At 35.5% G+C, this 24,296-nt stretch overlaps 1 protein-coding gene and 1 long non-coding RNA gene across 2 annotated transcripts in view; one reads left to right on the forward strand and one right to left on the reverse strand.

Annotated features, from left to right (window-relative positions):
* Positions 1-24,296, forward strand: part of LOC122217931 — a 206,834-nt gene that overhangs the window by 105,560 nt on the left and 76,978 nt on the right. The gene's annotated exons all lie outside the window — the stretch shown is intronic.
* LOC122217928 (bifunctional heparan sulfate N-deacetylase/N-sulfotransferase 3-like) overlaps positions 1-24,296 on the reverse strand; it is a 181,058-nt gene that overhangs the window by 78,317 nt on the left and 78,445 nt on the right. Inside the window, 2 exon segments of the mRNA XM_042935646.1 lie at positions 5,156-5,284; positions 12,136-12,321. Of these exon segments, the coding sequence (XP_042791580.1) occupies positions 5,156-5,284; positions 12,136-12,321 (315 nt within the window).

A 24,296-nucleotide genomic window follows, 5' to 3' on the forward strand; every position in this document is an offset into this window, starting at 1 on the left:
TAAAGGATAAATGAAGGTGCCTGTATCACTGTGAATTGATTAAGAATATTTGTGTCTGGGTATATTACACGTTTGTGTAGAAATTTTGTGCTTGTGTGTCTATAGATAACAGTGATTCTGGGATCATTCCAGTGGCTGTCTCCTGTGGTATATCCATAAAATAATGATTATTACCTACCAGAATCAATCAACAAACACTTCAGGATCTGTTACTCAGCCTGATGGACTCCAGAACCTGATTCACTACACTAACAGAGAGCATCCGTTTCTTAGGGATAGAAGGAAATTAGTGAAGATCATGAAATTAATAAAAATAGAACATCATTAGTTTAAAACTATAAATTGTAAATTATGGAGGAACTGAAATATTAGAATATGTACAATTTAGAGGGGGTCTTCTCCTGGTAATTAGGTTACATGGGAAGTATTCACTGATTGAAAGAAGATTTATAAAATTGCGCTACAAATTACTGTCATAGTGAGTACAAATTCTTATGATCAACATATTCTTTTCCTATAGTAGGATCTGTATAGGAAAGTGAACTATAATCAAGAAGTCACTGGTTGAGTTTAGAACGTAAAAGAAAAAAGAATGAAAATAATTCTATTATTTTAAGTTTATTTTTTTATTTTGAGAGAGAGAGAGAGAGAGAGAGAGAGAGCAAGTGAGCGCGTAAGTAGGGGAGGGGCAGGGGCAGAGAGAGAAGGAGACAGAGAATCCCAAGCAGGTGCTACATTGCCAGCGTGAAGCCTGACATAGGGCTTGATCCCATGAACTGTGAGATCATGACCTGAGCCAAAATCAAGAGTTGGATGCTTAACTGACTGAGCCACCCAGGCGCCCCATAAATGAAAAGAATTCTCAATTTCTTAATGGTCCTAGGCTCAAATAGCCTGATGGGTCCACCTCTCAACTGTACCTGAACTTCAGAGTCTATTAATTAAACTCTCTGTATCCAACCCACATCAGAGGAGGCTAGGCCCCATGACATGGGAAATACATTTGGAGATGGCTGAGGTTTTCTCTCTTCTAGACGGTGATAATATTTGTCTTTATATTAAATTTCTTGGTTGGCGGGGCGCCTTGGTGGCTTGGTCGGTTAAGCGTCTGACTTCGGCTCAGGTCATGATCTCACGGTCCGTGAGTTCGAGCCCCGCGTCGGGTTCTGTGCTGACAGCTCAGAGCCTGGAGCCTGTTTCAGATTCTGTGTCTCCCTCTCTCTCTGCCCCTCCCTTGTTCATGCTCTGTCTCTCTCTGTCTCAAAAATAAATAAATGTTAAAAAATTAAAAAAAAATTTACTTGGTTGGCATTTTTTTCTTTAGCAAGAAAAAATACTTTGGTAACAGTAGAACATTCCAGGCTAGACAGTTATTCTAGTTATCTTTACTGTGATCTGCTCTAGTTTAACTCTGAGAGGTACTCTGTTGCAGAGTTACCCCAATACTGGTAAAACTTACTGGAGCACCTTGATCTTATGTTGACATATAGGAAGAAAACTTTTAAAATACATTAATTAAAGTCCTGCTTATATTTTCATTTTCAACTCAAGTGTATTTGAATATGTTTAAGAGACATAGGTATGTTTCCAGTACACAACTGCCTTTTTTATCGGAAACAGCAAACTCATTCAACATTCTCAGAAATCAAAGACTGGGGTATTACTTAAGCTTATAATGGGTATCATTCAAATCCACTATAATTAAATTTCATATCTTTCCTGCAGCTAATATCTACTTTGATTCCATCAAGGTTTTCTCATTCTCATTCTGACCTAAAAAAGAGTGCCATCTGCCAAATTAGTAGCATGCCTCACTGCACCTGGACCTCTCTTAATTTTAACACAAGCTTTACCCAAACATGTAATTTTGGGATGGAGAATTCATGGGAAACAGGTCACTCCTCCTCACTCTGTTCTGAAAGACAAACATCACTAACTAATGATAGCAGTTTTCCCTTGGGCGAGACTTGGGCTGAGTCTAGAAGTGGGCTTCTCAACCAGAAATCTCCAGGGAACTATAGCTGCTTCCAAAAATTGGAGTTGGCATGCCAGATGAAATTAATTTGGATTCCTTCCCTATCTTATGGTATCTGACAAGGATCTGTCACTTATTTTGAATTCCAGCATTTATCTGAAAGTAATTGTCTACTGTAAGTTTTCTGAATCAGGAAGCACAAGTTTTGTGGGAAAGTTTTCTTCTCCCCTTTATTCCCCATAGATCTTCTCATCAAGACAAACAATATTGCCAAATATTATCGATAAAGGCCTGAAAAGTAGCAAGATTTGCTAAACATGTAAAGCATTTGCTCAGCTAATTTAGCTCAAATTAGTATCCAAGATGCACACAAGCTTTACTATAAGGTTTTTATCTAATTAAAAAGAATAATTTGGTTTTGAAATAGTGAAAAAAAAATTTCTTATAAATGTATTAGAGAATAGATATGTTAGAAAACTCAGATTTTTTTCCTGATGTATAAATCAGAATTACATATATTTTGGGGGTATGAAGATGAATAAACTTCAAAAAGGCAAGATGCCATACTACCCCAAACTATATTTATTGATTTTTAGATACACATGCTGATTTTGCACAAAGATGAGTTATCCTTATTCCTAATCTCATTATTCCTTATTCCTTATCCTTATTCCTATCGAAGCTGAGAAATGAATAGAGTCATTACATACAAGAAGATGAAAAATACCTGCAATTTTATTTGTAAGACCTGTAAAATTAGGGTCCAGAGTGGGCCTTTCAAATTTTATTCTCTTTATTTCTACATTCTTCAATTTTTATGCTGGTAGACATTTTTTCACATTTGGAAGATTATACTTTTTCATCTTGAGTATTGCTAATGCCAGGGGCAAACCCATACATCTATCTGATTAATAAACCCAATTTTATTTTTTATGTTAGTGATTTCCAGAAGGGAAATAAAATTCCTTCTTTTCCTTATACACCTTACTTCAATTGGTTCATCTTTCTCTACACAACTTTATAATACTTGCCTCAAGCAGATATATGTGCAAATGATTCATTGTGGAGCTGGGACACAAGAAGTGAAGGAGGAAAGGCAGAAGCCAATTAAACAGGCTGCTCTGCCCAGCATGAGACCTAGCAAGACAAGATCTCACATAAATGTATCCAAAATGACCATATTTTCTTATCTAATTCTTCTTCCATTTTGCTTATACCTTTACTTCATTTTTAAAACTATGTTTTTAAATTATTATTTTTTTAGTGTTTGTTTATTTTTGGAAGAGAGAGAGACAGAGCGCAAGCAGGGGAGGGGCAGAAAAAGAGAGGGAGACACAGAATCCGAAGCAGGCTCCAGGCTCCGAGCTGTCAGCACTGAGCCCAACGTGGGGCTCAAACCCACAAACTGTGAGATCATGACCTGAGCCGAAGTCAGATGCTTAACCGACTGAACCACCCAGGTGCCCCTTTAAAAATTATTTTTATGTAATCTCTCACACAATATGAGGTTTGAACTTACAACCCCAAGATCAAGAGTTGCACACTCTACCAACTGAGCCAGCCAGGTGCCCCGCTTATACCTTTACTTTAAATAGGAGGGGGAAAAAATGAATAATAGAGTTAATGGTCATTTAAATGAGAAAACTGGTCCATAGTGGGAATAAAAGAGTTTTATAGGTGAAAAATCTTGTTCTTTGGAAAAGTATCCATTCATGTCTTCTTTCCATTTTAATTGGATTATTCCTTTTTTTGGGTTTTGAATATATATAAAATATATTAAAAAAATGTATATATATGTATATATATATATATATATATATATATATATATATATCTCACTCTCTTTCTATATATATCTATATATAGAGAGATAAAGAAGATAGATATATATATATATATATATATATATATATATAGGTATCCATATATATAGATATAAAGAAGACATACAGATGGCTAACAGACACATGAAAAGATTCTTATCATCACTAATCACCAGGGAAATACAAATCAAAACTACAATGAGATATCATCTCACACCAGTCAGAATGGCTAAAATCAACAACACAAGAAAAAACAAAGGTTGGTGAGGCTGTGGAGAAAGGAGAACACTCTTGCGCTGTTGGTGGGAATGCAAACTAGTGCAGCCACTCCACAGTATGGAGTTTCTTCAAAAAGTTAAAAATAGAACTGCCCTATGACCCAACAATTGCAGTACTGGGTATTTACCCAAAGGATACAAAAATACTAATTCAGAGGGATACATGCACCCCAATGTTTATAACAGTATTGTCTACAATACTCAAATTATAGAAGGAGCCCAAATATCCATCAACTGATGAATGGATGAAGAAGAGGTGGGATATACACACAATGGAATATTACTCAGCCATCAAAAAGAATGAAATCTTATCATTTGCAATGACGTGAATGGAGCTAGAGTGTATTACGCTAAGTGAAATAAGTCAGTCAGAGAAAGACAAATATAATATGATTTAACTTATATGTGGAATTTAAGAAACAAAACAAACAAGCAAAGGTAAAAAATAGAGAGGCAAACCAAGAAACAGACTCTTTTTTTTTTTTTTTTTTTTTTTAGGATTAACTTTAGGTGTCTTTTATTCCAAGAAACAGACTTTTAACTACAGAGAACAAATTAATGGTTACCAGAGGGAAGGTGGGTGGGGGGATGGATCAAATAGGTGTTGGGGGTTAAGGAGGACACTTGGGATGAGCACTGGCTATTGTTTGGAAGTGTTGAATCAGTATATTGTACACCTGAAACCAATATTACACTGTATGTTAACTAACTGGAGTTTAAGTAAAAATTAAAAAAAAAGGTCTTGTTCTCCATAAATGCAAGAATCTCTAAATTCTGAACACTTTTGAATGCAAAGGAGGTTCTGGAGCACTTTCCTGGCTTTCCATAAGTTCCACTTGTCACTGCTTCTTGTAGAATGAGTTTGTCCCCATCTCTATATGTAGTTGCATTTAGTCTTTTTCTGTGTTGGAGCTAGAACTTCATATTGATTTGGCTGAAACTACCCAAACCCTGGCCTTTTTGTCAAGGTAATTTTCAGTCACCTGTCATTTTTCATCTTTTTCTTTTCTTTTCTTTTCTTTTCTTTGCTTTTCTCTTCTTTTTTTTTTTTTTTTTTGAAAATAAATCAAAGTACTTACTGGGTTGAGAACCACAGTGAAGAAAAGTTCACCTCCTTGAATACTCTTGTCCAGCTCTTTAGGACCTCCTGGATATTCTTTGTAGAAAATTGTGTGAGTGAAAAGCCCACAGGTTTGTCTTGGAAGAACCTGAAGGAAGAATAAACAAGTAAGGAAAAATTGCTTTCAACCAATTAATTTGTTGAACCGTGGGTTCTTTTTCATGGAAGCTGATGCATAAACTGGTGTCATTATACAACTCTTTTTAATTTTATTTTATTATTTTTTTTAATGTTTATTTCCGAGACGGAGAGAGACAGAGCATGAGTGGGGGAGGGGCAGAGAGAGAGGGGGACACAGAATCCAAAGCAGGCTCCTGGCTCTGAGCTGTCAGCACAGAGCCTAATGCAGGGCTGGAACCCACGAACCATGGGATCATGACCTGAGCCGAAGTCGGACGCTTAACCAACTGAGCCACCCAGGCACCCCTCGTTATACAACTCTTAACTCAGGCCCAGAAAATCCTTCACACTCTGGGAAAGCAAGGATGACATCAGTACAGAAGGAATACAGAAGAAAGTTGAAGAAATATTTTAAAACTAAGATAGACTTTGAATTATTTTAGCCACTTATCTATTTTAAATCTCCAAGTCAGTACTGCTGCTATGAAGCCTAGTATGTTCCAGCATCTTAAAAAATAAAAATGAAGTAAAAATGATACTTTAAAAATATAGGAATTGTCTGTGTTATCCTGTAGTGTAGTAGGCAAAAATTTTAAGGATAATACTTTCTTCCAAATTCTACACATGCACTAGAAAAAAGGTCAATTATTAACTTAATGTGATTCTTAAGAAATTATATTTTAAATTAGAATAAATATTTGAGACACAAATCATAGTATCTTCTTTACTCTGAAAGGACTGCTGCAGGCTTTAGAAATTGCCCTGAATTCTAAGTCTGAAGCCTGCCAGTTTCAAAAGTAAAAAAGAGATTATGCTTTTGATTATTAATTTTTATAAACTGTCACAAACAAAATGATACAAGCTCACTTAGGAAAAAGTCTTATTTTCATCCTTTGTACATGAAAACCATTATTTGCTTCAATTGTACACATCTGTGATAAGGATATTTTTTTTCAAATTCTTACAGCTTTCCTAGTAAAATAACAGTGCAATTATAAAAGAAAGTGTGAATTAAAGCTGTGCAGGATGGTACAATCTTTAGCTAAATCTTATATAATGACTTCATAATGACCTGTGTTTGTCACTGTGTACTTGAAGTAGTAGAAAATTAATGAATACACTTTGGAGAACTACAAGCTTACAGAATCTTACACAGATGAGTCTTCTGTTTATTGTCCTCAGCAAACTGATCTTCATTTTTTCCTGCCTTTTTTCTTGAAGCACATTTGGCTCAGTAAGTGCTTTCAAAATATTACCTTTATAGGACTTTTCATGCTTTGCAAGCCTCTACAAATATACTTCTTTTTCTTTAGTTTGTGTATTATAATAAATTTCAATCTTATCCTTGAAAGTTTTCTTAGAAAACATAATTCTTAGCTCAATCTGTATATCATATATTGCTGTATAACTCAAAACTTTATCTCCTATTTATATTTTGAAAATTGGTGAAATATCCTCAGAAGCTATTCTATATTGATGAAATAGTTAAAGGAACTTCAATTTATTGTGGAGTATTCATTCTGGTGATGTTTACATTTAAAAATACTACACATTCTTATAATGTTATGCACAAAATCAATGGCAAAAAAGGACTAAGTGCAAAGATACTCTAACTGAATTAAATATGTTCCCTAACAATTCATGAAAATATCTTTTTCCTGGAAATCCAAACTTTATACAGCATTTATACATTTTTTTAAACAAATACATATTCTAAACTCTGTGTAAGTCCATGTGGGAGAACACAAAGATTTATACTTTCTACCCTCGAAGATTTAAGGTATATCAGGATAATGAGAAATACTCCAAAGCTAAATAACAAAATGACCACATGATTAAACGCTAGGTTAGTTTTATATTTTAAAAGTGCATGATTTTGAATCATTTTTAGGATTCAGTTTGAATATCTTGAATAGGTACAGTGTGTTCAGAAAGTCTTTCAAGGTAGAAAAAAATGACAAAGATGTAGACACAGCAATACTGCTTTAGAACTTTTTGGCTGGAGTGAGTCTGTATTAGCTACAGGAAAATAGAAGATGGAAAGATAGATTTAGTCTAAATTGTTTTCAGGTACTTGAAGAGCAAGTTAAGGGGTATGGAGAAAACTGGAAGTATCAAGGTTAGGAAGGCCAAAATGAAGGCAGCATTTTAAAAAGTATGAAAAGTGTAAGGTTAGGTTGTGCATTTGGGAGCTTTCTTGCTTCTTGAGATAGGCCTGAATCACAATGTACTTTCCTCTTAGGACGGTCTTTGTTGCATCCCAAAGGGTTTGAACTGTTGTGTTTTCATTTGCTTCCATGTTCTTTAATTTCCTTGTTAACCCATGCATTCTTTAGTAGGGTGTTCTTTAACCTCCATGTATTTGGGGGCTTTCTCAATTTTTCTGGTGGTTGATTTCAAGTTTCAAAGTGTTGTGATCTGAAAATATGCATGGTATGATCTCGATCTTTTTGTACTTGTTGAGGACTGATTTGTGACCCAATATGTGATCTATTCTGGAGAATGTACCATGTGTACTCGAGAAGAATGGGTATTCTGCTGCTTTAGGATGAAATGTTCTGAATATATCTGTTAAGTCCATCTGGTCCAGTGTGTCATTCAAAGCCATTGTTTTCTTGTTGACTTTTTGCTTAGATGATCTGTCCATTGTTGTAAATTGGGTGTTGAAGTCCCCTTACTATTATTGTATTATTATCAATGAGTTTCTTTATGTTTTTTTTATTAGTTGATTTATATCTTTGGGTTCTAGCAAGTTGGGGGCATAAATATTTACAACTGTTATATCTTCTTGATGGATAGACCCCTTAATTATGATATAATGCCCTTCTTCATCTCTTGTTCAGTCTTTGTTTTAAAATCTAGTTTGTCTGGGGCACCTGGATGGCTCAGTTGGTTAAGCATCAGACTTCATCTGAGGTCATGATCTTGTGGTTTGTGAGTTCAAGCCCCGTGTCGGGCTCTGTGCCTGGAGCCCGCTTCAGATTCTGTGTCTTCCTCTCTCTATGCCCCTCCCCTGCTCACACTCTGTCTCTGTCTGAAAAATAAATAAACATTTAAAAAATCTAGTTTGTCTGATATAGGTATGGCTACTTTGGCTTTCTTTTGACCTTCATTAGCATTATAGATGGTTCTCCATCCCCTTATTTTCAATCTGCAAGTGTTTTTAGGTCTAAAATGAGTCTCTTGTAGGCAGCATATAGATGGATATTGATTTTTACCTATTCTGCTACCCTGTGTCTTTTAAGTGGAATATTTAGCCCATTTACATTCAGAGTGATTATGAAAGATGAATTTAGTGTCATTGTGTTACCTGACCTATAGAACTGGCATTTCTGGTGATGTTCTCTGGTCCTTTGTAGTCTTTGTTGCTTTGGTCTTTTTTTTTTCTCCACTCAGAGAGTCCCACTTAAAATTTATTGGAGGGTTGGTTTAGTGGTCATGAATGCCTTTAGTTTTTGTTTAGGACACTCTTTATGTCTCCTTCTATTCTGAATAACAGCTTTGCTGGATAAAGGATTCTTGGCTGCATATTTTTTCTATTCAGCATATTGAATATTTCCTGCCACTCCCTTCTGGCCTGCCAAATTTCAGTGGACAGGTCTGCTACTAACTTTACACATGAAAAGCTGCTCAACATCACTCATCATCAGGGAACTATACATCATAGCTACAATGAAATATCACCTCACACCTATCAGAATTTCTAAAATTAATAACTCAGGAAACAACAGTGGTTGGTGAGGATGTGGAGTAAGAGGAACCCTTTTGCACTGCTGGTGGGAATGCAAACTGGTGCAGCTACTCTGGAAAACAGTATGGAGATTTCTCAAAAAATAAAAATAGAATTACGCTACAACACAGCAATTGCAGTACTAGGTATTAATCCAAAGGACATAAAAATGCTAATTTGAAGGGGCACATGTACCCCAATGTTTACTGCAGCGCTATCAACAATGCCAAATTATGGAAGGAGTCCAAATGTCCATCGATTGATGAATGGGTAGGGAAGATGTGGTACATATATACAATGGAATACTACTTGGTGATGAAAAAGAATGAAATCTTGCCATTTGCAGCAACGTGGATAGAACTAGAGGATATTATGTTAAGCAAAATAAGTCAGTCAGAAAAGACAAATATAATTTCAATCATATGTGGAATTTAAGAAATACAACAGATGAACACAGGGGAAGGGAAGGAAAAATAAGATAAAAAGAGAGAGGGAGGCGAACTATAGAGACCCTTAAAGACACAGAACCAAATGAAGGTTGCTGGAGTGGATGTGCATGGGGTAATGAGCTAAATGGGTGATGGTCATTAAGGAGGGCACTAGTTGGGATGAGCACTGGGTATTATATGTAAGTGATGAATCAATGGGTTCTACTCCTGAAACCAATATCACGCTGTATGTTAACTAACTTGAGTTTAAATAATAATAAAAAATACTAGAACCTGCACCAACTTAATAGAATGCTACAAAACTGAGAAATTAAACCAGATGATTTAAGGAGAAGTGAAGGAAATAAAATTCACCTGTAGGAAGAAATTCCCAAATGGGAAACAGTTTGTAAACATTGTTTGGAATAGGGAAAGCATTTAATTCTATTGGGCAAAGGGAAGCCAGGTAGACACTGATTCACTGACAAGGGGAGGCATCTAATCAAAGAGGACACTTTTAAGATTAAGGGGTTAGGGTTGGTTACTGAGTTTTATGTTTATAAAATAGTCCATACAAAGGGTCAATTTGTATTAAGTTTCATAGACTGTATACCACCCACGTGTGTTGGCAGACTGGGAAAGCTAGAACAGGGGAGGAAATGACTCAAAGTTATTTCATAAAACCGGTTGTGCTCAAAAATAAAAATAAAAGGAATGAAAAGATTGGCACTATCTGTGGGCTAGGTTGCAGTGCAGGAGGTGGATAGAAGTTGTAAACAGACAAAGTAGGAACAAGCAACGTAGTTTACACATGAAATCAAGGCAGTGAATTAGGCTGTAGGAAACTCAGGGGGAAAAAAACTTATTGTAAAGGAATTATTGATGGAATGTCGAGACTGGAAGTTGGCGGGGGAGGGGGGGGGCAGGCAGTGGCCAGTGTGATGTTTGAAATGTAGAACTGAATTGGGAATAGCAGGATCAATAAAAGCTGGTTTGATGGGAAGATAATGACTTTCATTTAAGGCCTTTGGAATTTGATTTGTGAATATTAAAAAAAAAGTTTCCCTCATGTCATAAAACAAAATATGGGTGTGATTTTTTTTCTTTGCAGTCTCTCCCTAGGAGGGGGGTATTGGCTCTGGTGGTCTTCACTTGTATCTCTATTTGGATGCCTTCAAGCCCTGTCCTCTCTCTTTTACTGCATAATCACCTGCCTGCTGAACATTTCCCACTTGGAAATTCTCATCCAAGAGCCTACAAAACAAATATAGAGGGTTTCCATGGATTGGTACAAAACTGGAGCGATAGGGACAGTTCTGTCAAAACAGGAAATCTGTTACAGCCTTTATTATCTGCAAGATTTGTACATTTGTAATACAGGTAAAATATGTTCTCAGGAGAAATGAAAAATGAACATATCTCATGGGACATATGCAAGAAAATTTTCTGGCAGTACAGAGAGAAACAGAAACAAAAGAGAACAACATTTAATAAAGTCCTTAGAGACTTAAGTTTACTATTCTACTAAGCCTGAATATGATTTGAAATACTCTTCCATACTTTTAAATGATAATATAACCCAAGTCTCCTAAACTCTGTCTGATCAAAAGGCTAGCAGATTGATGCATAGTGAGTTTATTTTCAGTAAAGAAGAAGGGCAGACTGGGATAAAATAGAGCCATTTTGTCCCCATCTAGCATTTACGACAGTTTTTGTTGAGGAAAAAGTCAAGACGGGAGTTGCTCTAGGTTAAATGTCATTATCCATTCTGTAATTTTTGCAGACATTAGAAAACTGTCTGAAAAGAAGTCAGTTACACCTAATTCTAGAGAGCAGACATCTGGTCAAACACAGTTTGACAGAGAGTTCTAGTGCCTCACCACATAGTGTTCTTCTGTGTGGTATTCCTTCCCAGTACGTGTCCCAGGAAGCCCATCCCTAACTTCACCAGCACTCTTTGGATTTTCTAATTTGGGAAAAAGTAGGATTTAATTACTTTGGGAGGCCTCACAAAGCATCAGGCAGTAACATATCTTGACAGTGTGCATTTATCACCAGGGTAAAAAAAAAAACAAAACAAACAAACAAACAAAACAGAGAAGCTTGGGGGAGAATCTGACAATGGATGTAAATGACTTAATTAACATCATCTGTTACTTTTGTACTCTATATTATGATCTGTTAGTGATTATGCAGGACTTCACATATAGCTTCTTGCTGTAAGTAGTTGAATTTTTTGTTTATTTGTTTGGTTTGACATGGTAAAGAGAACAGTCTGACTTGTACAAGAGCAGCATGGTTAATACGCAGAGAGTTGGTTTTAGTTTTACATACTAAATAACTTTTTGAGGAAATGATGGCTTCTATAAATTACCTGCAAGCCAGATGTAGTGTTTCCTTAGTATTTTAATATCAGTTCCTGGTTAATAGTAGTAGTGTCAGTAAAAACAAAACAAAACATTTTATACTAAAGAATCGAGAAGAGGTAACTTTAATTAAAACATCCTTTGCATAGATATGATGAATGTACTTCCTGCAACATGCAGCTTTTGCTATAGTTAAGCTTTCAACATTTCGCTTGCCTCTTTTGTTCTTTCTTCAAATGAAGAATGGAAATCTGGAAGAATTAGTTGTACCCTATGCATACCGGAGAAAGCTCACCATGATGTTTTTGTGGATGAAGCCCCTCCGATATCGAGCTGGTTTCAGATGTGGATATTCCTCAGTGCTGGTGATTCTAATATTCCAAACCTTCTTCCAGGCTTCATAAAGCTGAACATGTACAGGGTAGACTCCCGAGTGGTGAGGAGCCACCGCATAGCCCATGTCCGTAGGAATGCCATGCTCCTAAAACCAAGCATATGTGAATTAGAACGTGGGAAGATTTATCTTGATCCCGTTTTTACCCCAGGATTTTCAAATGTGGTATAAATGCATTTGTTTAAATCCATCATTATTTAATTGTATTGTAAAACTAAAGTAACAAATATTAAGGCCTCTAGACATCATGAAGCCTAGGTAACCATTCCACCAGTCTTGACGTTAACACATTTGTGCTGAAGAGGGGGTGGAACAGGACTAATGATTTTAGTGAGCAACTTGAAAGAGTCTGCATTAGTGCATCTTGTCATTACCACCTGTTCTCCCTTCTCACAATTTCAATAAGTGATAGGACAAGCACTTGCTTACAAACAACACTCAGCACTCCCCACAAAATAAGACCAACCTTTATTAGAGGAATAGAACACATTCTGAGTTTGCTAGATCTGCTAATAGGATTTTATTTTGTCTGTCGCCCAGGTTCTACCGTTTTCCACACTTCTGGTGGTCCCTCAGCATGTGGGTCAATAATAGACTATGTTCCCCGCCTTGGAAGAAACACGCACTTTCAATGAGAAAATGTATTAAATCTTCAGAGCAATTTTCCTTGAGCCTGAAATCCTGGTAAAAGTAGAAAGTATTGAAAGAACCAAATAATCTGGAAGTTTAGTTGATTTGAAGTCAAGATTTTGTATATGAAATGAGTCCAGTTAAAAAAAATTGTTTTGAAATCACACATACACGCATATATGCACACACACTACTATCTTCTATTCAGTTGATTCTGACCCCGTCAGAAAGTTCCAAAACTAAAGCTATGTGACATCTGGATATATTGCAGGGGGTTTGGGGAAACCTTGTATAATGTGATTGTTCTTCTTCATTTGAGATGGTCCATTAATCCTGATATATAGAGGAATCTTTTGGCATAGAGGAAAATTGCACAGGCATAAAAGATGAAACGTATCTTTTATAAAAAGATCACCCATGGCTTCAGCAGTAGATGTGTATTTTTCTCTTGAAAGATAGTTTATTTTTCTAGCTATAATTTCAATTGCTTTATAGTCTTCAAAAGTTCCACCTAAATAGGCTTTCCTTGAATTAGTCATGGCTGTTCTTCATGTCAAAGAAAAATTTCACGTACAGAGAACCATAGTATCAGGCTGCTAAATGTATTGTAGAAATATGCTACAAATGGATATGGAAAAAGAGGCTAGCTGTGTTTGGCTAGTTTGTATAGCTAGCTTTTTTTTTTTTTCCAACTTATATAACAACAGGAGGTGATGACATATATGAAGCCCCTGAACATAGAAAGAAAACGGGTTGTCAATGGTTTGTAGTTCCTTAAGTATCAGACTCCTTTACACAACATAAAAGGCCCTCAACATTTGGCCCCAATTCTATCTACATAACCTTATCTCCTATCAGCATCCATCCTTCCCACCCCCAATGTCTGATGATTCCCTTCAAGTCTTTGCTGTATACTGTACACACTGTTCTTCTCAATTGGAATACCCCGTTCCTTTATCTTGTAAATTCTGTTCATCATTGAAGGCTCAGTTCAGGCAGGTATAGTTGGAGTTGTTGAAAAGGGAAGCTACCAGATTTGTGCCATGACAAAGAGAATGGGTGGTATTAGAGTGCAGTGGCCCATGCCTGTGTTTCTGAGGAGTGACAGAGAAAGTTTCATGTTCATCTTATTTGCGTTTTTGTAGAAATTACCATGTTTATGCAATTATTATTTTATCATTTAGAATTTCACTAAAAACTAAATTGAAACATCTCACTGCATTTTTTACTGTTTTCTTAAAAACTCAAACTAAAGCAAATTTTTTTCAACTAAAAATAATTTACCAAGGCATACTTTGTGTTAGAAAAGGTCAGTGAAGTACTCATCTAAATTGGTTTAAAAATAGGGGTGCAGTGATGATGGACTTGGTGAAAGAAAATGAATTTCAATCATAGAAATTTAAAGAAAAAATTAACAATTACAGGTTGACAGTTTTCTAAGAAGCAAGGATAAAAATTCACAATGATAGGAACTGTACTATTAAATTCAAATATCTCCAAATTTGTAAGAAATTATGCTAATAGAAAGCTCAAGATAGTTTTAAATGCCCATAAGTGTTTGGCTATGTCTTCAGGAACACCATGTAAGAAAAGGATCGTCCTGCACAGCAAGTACACTTCCCTTATTTTGGAATATTCCCCAATACTGGGGGAACAATTGTATACACAATTTTTGTTTTTATTTCCAACTTTTAACACTGAAGAAATGCTGAGGCTTTTTAGTCTCATCTTTTATTTGTGTGCTGGTGCAGGTGTCACAGTGGTAGAGAACGCCACTCCTGGAGTCAGACATATCTGGCCATTTCACTCTCCCCTTCTCCACCCATGTGGCCTTTGGCAAATGATTTATAACCTCTAAGCCTCATGTTCTATTCTCTAAAATGCTAGTCATAGAGTACTTATCTCAAAGGGGTTGAGAGTAAATTAAATAATATTATACAGGGAAAGCATTTAGTTCATGATACACATTCAATGTATGTTGTTTATTGTTGTCATTATTCATCTGACTCCATTTTTTTTTTTTTTTTTTTTTGGTAAGCTATGATTCTACTACTCAACTATAATGTGGATATTATGAAACCACTGGGCCACCTTTTTATCAGTAAAAGAGCTAGGCCCTCTTTTCTATTTTCAATGCAGATTTTGGGATTCGCTCTTGTGAGGATTCTGTGACTTGAATCCTAATAGCTCTTCTTGTGTCGGCTTCCCAGCCTGATCTGTCCAAATTGTCTCAACCAGTGCCATGTGGCTCCAGCCCATAAATCATTGACAGTTCATTAGTAGAAAATCTCCTTTAAAAGAGCTTTAGATTAGGGCAACATAAATTGGCTCCCAAGTTTGCATTCAATACCAGAAAGAACACTTGAAATGGTATTGCACAGAAAAGTTTGGGCTAAGATGTAGGTGGTGTATTTTGGAAGGCAGACTATCAGGTTTTAGAAGGTTTAGCCATAATGCTTAATTCTCGAGTGAATATTCTCTTCTAAACCTTTTAATGTGAAATTAAGCACATATTATTTTATTATATGGGGCCAAAAGTCTAAAATAATAGACATTTTAGCTTAAAAAGTTAATTCTCCTTCTTCATTAATCCTTGATTAAAAGTAGCATCTTAGTTCCAGGAACTCGGCAATCCACACCAAGATTTTCCTAGTGGAGGACATGGACCAAAAAGACTGGGGAATATGGCTCTGTTACTATAAAATGTAAGTTAAAAACTTAGAACACAAGTGGGATTGATTAGTCTCACAGCTGAACTATGAATCTCCACCTCCCATCTCTTCCAGATATGCTCTCTCCCCAGGGTTCCTCCATGTCATTGAATGACACTATCGGTCATCATCCAACTAGTGGCTATCTAGAAAAAATTAGATGTTGTTCTTGACACCTATTTCCTCATTCTGTCTTAAATCCAGTCCATTATCATATCCTATCAGTACTACCTCCAGTTTGCATCTTAAATCTATCCACTTTTCTCCAATTCTGTCATCACCATTACATAGAATAATCTACCATTTTATTCCATGGGCTTCTAGCACAGGCTCCTAACTCTTCTACCCTTTTCCTTTCTCGCTGAACCTAATCAATTTTCTACATAGCAGCCAAAGTAAGACTTAAAAGTCGCAAATATGATCCTATACCTTCCTATTCAAAATCTATAGGATTTTGACTTATGGTAAAATACAAAACTCTTAGGATAGTTTCAAGCCTTGCACGATATGACACTTCTCTCCTTAGTCTCATTTTGCACCACCCTCCTCCCTTCACTGTATTTCCATCACATTAATCTTTTCATGAAATCCGTCAAGCATTTTCCTACCTTAGCATCCTCCTATATACGGTTTTCTTAGCCTGGAATGTCCCTACTCCAGCTCTTCACTGGGATAAATGTGCCACCTCTTTTTGGTGATTCATCCTGTCATATCTGTAAAGAAGCCTTCACTGACAAGTCCTTATCTAAATTAAGTCTGCATTAAGACTTCTCTTTGTAGCCTTCGTTTCTTTTTCATAGTACACTGAACAGTTTGCAAGTGAATATTGTTCTGTATAATTATTTCTTAATGTCTCTCTTCTTCACAAAACAATAAGCTCCATAAGTTCTGGGTTCTGTTTTGTCTACTGCTACATGGCCAGTATCTTGCCAATAGCAAGCACTCAATAAATATTACTGAGCAAGTTTGTGAACTGATTCTGACCACCTCCCTTCATTTTAACTTTCATTTTCTCAATGATCTCAGTTAAACTCTCAGCTTGCCTGGAGAATGGACATATGGTACCTCGCAGGGAAATTTAACACTTACATGAGTAATACATGAAAACATTTTTTGAGACTGTAGCTAAAAATTTCTATTCAAGTGCAAAATAGACACATTTATTTGTTGTTATGAACTTATATATTTAAATTATATTGTATAGAATAAAAATTTTAAGATTTTCATAAATTATACGTTTAAATACTTCCAAATAGAGAATGTGAAGATAATACATTTTTATCAAGCAAGAATGATCCTATGTTCCTTAGAAAAATTCCCCAAAAAACTAAAAGAAGAGAAAAAAATTTGGTATTCAGGTATTTGAGCTGCTCAATTAACTTCACTACTGAAGAATCACTGTTTATTATAATCTTTGATAATGTTTACTTAAATTCTTGTTAGTACAGGAATGGTACTTTACCTTTTAAAAATTTGAGTATAGCTGACACACAATGTTACATTAGTTTCAGGTGTTCAGCTTACTGATTTGACAAGTTTATACATTATGCTGTGTTCATCACAAGAACAGCCACCATCTGTCCCATTATATCACTATTACAATATCATTGACTGTATTCCTTATGCTATACCTTTTATGCCCGAGACTTACTCATTCCATAATTAGAGGCCTGTATCTCCTTCTCCCCTTCACCCATTTTGCCCAACCCCCTACCTCCCTCCTTTCTGGCAACCATTAGTTTGTTCTCTGTATTTATAGTTCTGATTTGGTTTTTTGTTTGTTTATTCTTTTTTTTTTTTTTTTAAGATTTTACTTACATGGTATTTGTTTTTCTCAGTCTGACTTATTTCACATAGCATAATGGAATGGTACTTTACTTACTTTTAATATTTTTCCCTTTCAATCTAGAACCTTTTAAATTTCCATTTAGGACTAGACTTGTTGCCTGTTTCCACATGTCTCAGATTAGCAAGTTTGAAAACTAATGTAATTAGAAAACCCACAATGATAGGCAACCAAACAGACATTCTGTATTCTATAGTGGAAAAAATCTAAAAGTTCATTACAACATAATTTGGAAAAACTTCTAAGTGCTTTTCTACAGTTCATTTTGGTTAGAATGTCCCATTTCCTCAGTTACATAGAAGTTCATTCTTTGGTTAACTATCTCATAGTACTGAGAATTTACATTTACAATTTACATGGATTTATGATACAGTTTCTATATGTTTACATTTGGTAGTATATTTTGCAGTTGTTTCCAGAAAAAATATTGTTTTGCCTTGATTTTTAAAGTGCCTTCTTTAAAAGCTATTGCTTTTCACATAGAAAAGAATATATTTTTCCATGTGATAGGTGCATGTTTGGAAAATGAAATTAGAACCTTTTAACATAAAAGACATATGAGTGCATGCACACGTGTATGTGTACACACACACACACTATATATATATATATATATATAGTGTGTGTGTGTGTATATATATGTATGTATATATACATATATATACCTATATACGTATAAATATATATATATGTATATATACACATATATATGTGTGTGTATATATATATATATCTTAAATCTATGAAGAAAAATATATATATATATGAAGAAAATGATTCCCTTGAATTAAGGAGCATTTTAAAGGTTCTAAAGACAATTTGTTTTCCTAAAGTGAAACTAACAGGCCACACACAAAGTTTAGCTTATGGGAGCCCAGGGGGCCTCTCTCCCATCTGGAGAAGGAGGAGTTCTGTAGCAGTTACAATTGATGTAAATTACCATTTCAAAGAAGTGAATTCCTTCTTCACCTAGAAGGAAACCAAGCAAGTCAGGATTTATCTTTAGGTTAGGGAATTAAGGTTTGAAATTGAATGATAACATTGTCAATATTAAAATATGTTCCTGTGATAAATGATAGTATCTCTGGTATGGTTTGAAATAAAAGGTTCTGAAAGAAATAATTACCTTAGTATAGGAATCTGATATTTTAATTTTTTTCAGTTGTGCAAGTAGTCACTAAAGCTCAGATTTAAAATTCTGTTTCTTTGACATAATCTATTTGGTTTTAGAAGTGATTTTATATTCAGATGCTAAGTATAAATGTACTGTTTTTAATCCATGATCTAATCTTAAACTAACATGTGTAATTTTCCACCTATAAATTTAGGAATAACCTCCTAAAAAGTGATTGGCATATTTACATAAATTTGGTTAATTTTTATAGATCTGGCCAATAAATTTATTTCTAAGTTTTTTTTATATGGTATTATTAAATTCATCATATAAATTTCTGCTTGCTGGTCGGTATGTGAAAACTCTGCTGTGGTCATCATGTTGTTTTTAATACATTTGGTTTAAGGGTTTAAATTTATCCTCTGTTGTCAGCTGTTGTATAATAAAGAATTTGGCTGGTCTTCATCATCCCTGGTTCCTGGGAGATAAGCCTGAAATCCTTAAAATTTTCCTGAGTGATAGGAATGTCTTTGTTATTGATGGTGGGCCCCTGAGACCATATCTGAGCTTAGGCTGACAAGATGATTCAGAATGGAGTTTGGCCACACCAGAAAGGCCACCCGTGTAATTAGAGGGGAGGGGCTTTGATCCGGATAATATTGGCCTGACCTCCAGATAGGGGAGAAGAACTGGAGACTGAGTTCAATCACATGGCCAGTGATTTAATCAATCATGCCTATGAAATGAAACCCCAATAAAAACTCTGGACACCAAAGCCTACATGAGCTTCCCTGGGTCCAGAAACCCCAGGACGGTGATATTCTTTGTCTCATAGTTTGGATCTGAAAGACGCATGCCTACAGAAACACAAGTCTTTGGATTAAAGTGTTAAAGGTGTTAATAATGAAACCTTGTGAAATGGAGTGACATTATAGTAACTCAATAAATTGGAAGTATGACCTTATTATTGTGAAGTTACTCAGCTCTGGAAAGGAATATATAGTGTTTCATCAACTACATCGTGAGAAAATAATCTTATTCTTCTCATATTTAAAGATACTGAAATCCATGACAGTGAAATGGTTGGTGTCTACCAGACAATCTCAGGGATAGGGAAAGTATGGTATCCTGGAGGAAGTACAGATATAGGAGTCCGTGGCTCAACTTTAGTGCTGCCCTTCATTAGTTTTAGGAACTTGGGCAGGTCTCACCAAGCCTCACTTCCCTTGCTTGCTGAGTAGGGGTAATAAAATTAATTACGAAGAGTTGTATACAATGACAGATACAACATAAACAATATTATTGGTAAATTACTATTTAATTTCCTTTCATTTTGTTAATATTCTCTTTTATTTCCCTTGGGATGGAGAGAGGGAGAGGCAGGGGGAGGGGCAGAGGGAGAGAGGGAGAGAGACAGAATCTTAAGCAGGCTTCACACTCAGCAGAGTCTGATGTATGACCTGAGCCAAAATCAAGAGTGAGATGCTCAACTGACCGAGCCACATATTCTCTTTCTGTTTTAAGCAACAAAAAGACAAGGAAAGAGAGGTAAACTAAGAATCCTTCCACATCACTTCTACTCTTTAAAAAACCTCTTCAGAATTCTTATTTAAGAAGAGACATTCCTAAAGAAGATACACTATCACTATCAATCTTATCTAAAAAATGTTTTACAAAAAACTATGTATTTTTTTCTGGAAAAGTAATTGATATTATGGATAAAATGGGAGGTAAAAATACTCTTGGCAAACCATAAATTTGATAAGGTTATAATAACATTATGAGCAAAAACCCTCCTTGACATCACATACTCCCCTTCAGGCATTAGTCCAAGTTAACAACTTAGTTGAAAAACTGAAATGAAATTTAGTATGCCAAATGCATTAAGAAATTCCAGTGACAAAACTTAAGGTAATAATTCAGCACCAATACTGAAATTTAAACTTCATTTTCACTGGTAGCCTCTAAGAAGGAATGATTTGGGGGGACAGAATTTTTTCTAGTCTTCCCTAATAATGGTGTAATCTATTTCAGGTAAGTTTCTATTTAACAGAGCATGCTGCTTTCCTCTCTTTGAGTTCCCTTCAGAATTTGTGAAGTGTCCTCATATCACTGTTGAGTGTTTCATAAGTCAACATGCCACTAAGGGGTGTACTTTTGTGAGAATACTCAAAGGAATGATGTAAACACTTGTACCTTACACAGGCCAGGCGGAGTTTTTTGAACTGCTGCAATTTCTTTAAGTAAACACACAGAGGGGTTTGTAGAAATATAAAAAAATGAATTTATGAAGATTTTTTTTAATGCTGTAGCAAAATAACCAAAAATAAAATGATCTACAGACACAATAGAGGAATCAGAGGGTTTAGTTTAATCCAGCTTTCTCAGAGTTTGAAGTGATGAGTTTTATGTGGACCTTTGGGTCCTTGAGAGGTAATAAAGCTATAAACAATTCAGGGACAGGCTCAAATTCCCAAGGTACTTGCAAACACATTTAATCTTTCTGAACATACACAGGGTTGATTAGAGTAGGAATCTTTAATTATGCCTAGTACCAGTTTGAATTGAAGTTTATTATTCCAGAAAGAATAAAAAAGTTGATCCTGCTCTTTGTTATAACTACTGCATACCCTCTGATATTTATAATAGCCACCAGGACAGTTCACATTCGTGGTGCTGGTTGCCCAAACACAAGAAATTACATAAATTATATAAACATCTATTTAAATGAAAAACATTGTAAAAAATCAGATTTTAACATTCTGAATTTGTTTAAAATAGCTCTTTAGGGAAGTAATAACATTCTGATTGTAATATTTTGGTAACAGCAGTCAATAACAGTTATCAACTACATGGCAATTTTCAGTTATACCAGCCATGCTGGTTACATGGGCTTTGGAGCTTGGAAGACCTGGGGTCAAACCCCTTCTCAGCTTTCACTGGCTATATGATTTAAGGAAAATTATATAAGCACTCTGAGCCTCACTTTCTTCATTTTCAATATGGGGATGATCAGCCTCACAAGTGGTTGTGAGGATATTGAGGACATGGGAAAAGCACTAAGCATAATGTCTGGTAAATACATGGAACTCAAATTTCTCTTCCTGCATTTTGTCTAGAGAGTCCAGAAGCTTTCTAATTGAAATGCAAAGTTCTGTTTCATGTAGGGAAATAGAAATAGCATAATAGAATTTCAAGTTTCACAACGTTCCCTGATTTGAGCATGAATTGAACAGAACGGGGCATTAAGGAGGTGAGTTTGGATGCTGCTGCACGGATCTAGGTGTAGGGTGAAAGATGTGGAAGTGGAGTGGGGGTCGAAAGCACTGAAATGGAGCAGGATATGGTGCAAAGAAAGAACTCATGGAAATAGCTGAATGATTGTGGACATGGAGGGGGAGACGTGAAAAGGCCAAAGCGGATGAAGGGTTAGCATGTGTGTGGACCTTACTGTCATGTCTTCTTTTGCCATCACTTCCATCTCTGCCATGTTTATGATAACCTCTCAGAAAACAAATGCTTCTTCCATTTTAACTAAATGCAAGGCACTCAAAAAGGAAGGAGCAGTCAAAATTTAGTAGCAGCATGCATGGATCTGGAAATAAACCTTTCCCCAGCTCCATCCCTGCATCTGACTCCAGCTCACCACAAAGAGTTTCTTGGAGATTTCATAAAGGCTTTTAGTTCATTTTGTGCCCAAATAAATTTGGGCAGTGCGGGACTATTTTCATGTAGGACATGTACTAAATTTATCTTTCTTTTTACAAAACCAGTTTAAATTACCGTACATGTGCTGGAGATGCAGTGTAGAATTTTTTTTGTCTCTAGAGAAATAAAGGAAAGGAATTGAAGAATAGTTTTCTATACTCTCCAGCTTATCAGGGAGCATGAAATCTTCCTATAGAATGGAAAAAATTAATCTGGAAAGGAATTTACAACGAAAAGGATTCTAAGTTCCTGATGTAATCAAAACCACTTTCAAAAGTGTAATGATGTATCTAAATAAGAAAAAAAAAAGGTGTGCATCTGTAGAATGGGTAGGAGGGGGTATACAGAGCTTCTAAGGAAAAGCAGCAGTTCATACCTACATACTTTAAATAAGTATACACAGATAGAAAATTGGGAGGCTCAAACCTTGATGTTATTTTTGACTTGTTATCTCCTCTGGCTTCCTCATCATCCATCCAATAAGAAGACCTATTGATTCTATTTCAGAAATAGTTTATACATTTCTCTCCTTTATAATTTCACTTCTGCTGTTAGTTTTAAAGCTGTTCTTTATGTCCTCTTCTTTAATTATTTCCATAGTAATCCAATTTGTCTACTTACCTCCAGTCTTTCTGCTTCTCTCCATCCTCAACATTCCCACTCTAATATACTCTGATTTTTGTTTGTTTGAGAGAAAGAGAGAGAGAGAGAGAACAAGCTGGGGAGAGGGGCAGAGGAGGAGAGAGAGAGAATATTAATCAGGGTCTATGCTCAGTGCAGAACCTGATGCAGGGCTTGATCCCATGACCCTGGGATCACGACCTGAGCCGAAATGAAGAGTCAGACGCTCAACTGACTGAGCCACCCAGGCACCCCTAATATTCTCAGATTCTACAGTCTATGTGGAAGTGACTGAACTCTGGGAAGGAGATGACAATGTCATCTTGGGGTTCAAAATGCTTAAAATATGTAATTCTGAAAATAATTAGATGTGAAATTTCAGTTTAGGATAGCAGATTTTAAAACATTCTGATAGAAAAAGGTGAAACGATACACTAAAGGAATATACACTAGGAATACATTAAAGGAGTATAGCTGAAGAAGGATCAGGTGAAACGATACACTAAAGGAATATACACTAGGAATACATTAAAGGAGTATAGCTGAAGAAGGATCGGGGATTCAAAAAATGTAATGCGTCCTAGAGAATTATAATTATTCAAAACAAGGAAGAAAACATCTGTTTACCATCGTGATTAAGAGTCAGAAATCTCTGAATTCGAGTGCCAGAACTGTGGCTTTGCTTTGTGGATGGGAGTAATTACTAAATAAACCCCTTCAAATATCATCTTTTTGTATTCTATAAAATAGAGCTGAGGTCACAAGGGTTGAGACAGGAATTAAATATGATTAATAAAAGAAAAAATAAGATTATTAATTAAGAGTTCTAGACACATAATGAAGGGTCAGTAATACTAGCTATTATTTAAAGAAACTACTTATAGGGCCCTCACATTCACCAAGGCTTAAAACAGGTACATGAGATGAAAGCAAGTGCAAATAACCAAAGACAAAAACAACTAACAAAACAAAATAAATAAAAATGGTAAAAAAAAAATGAAGGAGGCTAAAGCTCAAAATAAGTTTATTTTTCATAAATTGCTAATTAAAAACAACTCTAATCAGCAAAAGATACACAAAGAATTTAATTCCATGTTCATAGTTGGAAAGGAGGAGGCTGAAAAATTTTGATGATTGGGGAAGAAAAGCAGAAATGCCCAATATCTCTTCTGATTCTACTTTCCCTATCAAAGAGAACCACTCTTCAAAATACGTATGATGGTATAAACATAATATTAGAATAAAAGACATGAGGAACTAAATTGTTAACTATAATGAACTAAAGTACTTCAATATTTTCCAGGCTCAGAAGAGCATGTCTTAAGGGAATTAGAAATAATAAAACTTGTAGACTTTTAATTCCTTTAAGACGTGCTCTTCTGAGCCTGTTCAACTTGATCAACAACTTGATGAAGATGCAAAAGTCATACTG

This window comes from Panthera leo, chromosome B1, assembly GCF_018350215.1.
Source record: "Panthera leo isolate Ple1 chromosome B1, P.leo_Ple1_pat1.1, whole genome shotgun sequence".
In the NCBI taxonomy this organism is placed as follows: Eukaryota; Metazoa; Chordata; class Mammalia; order Carnivora; family Felidae; genus Panthera; species Panthera leo.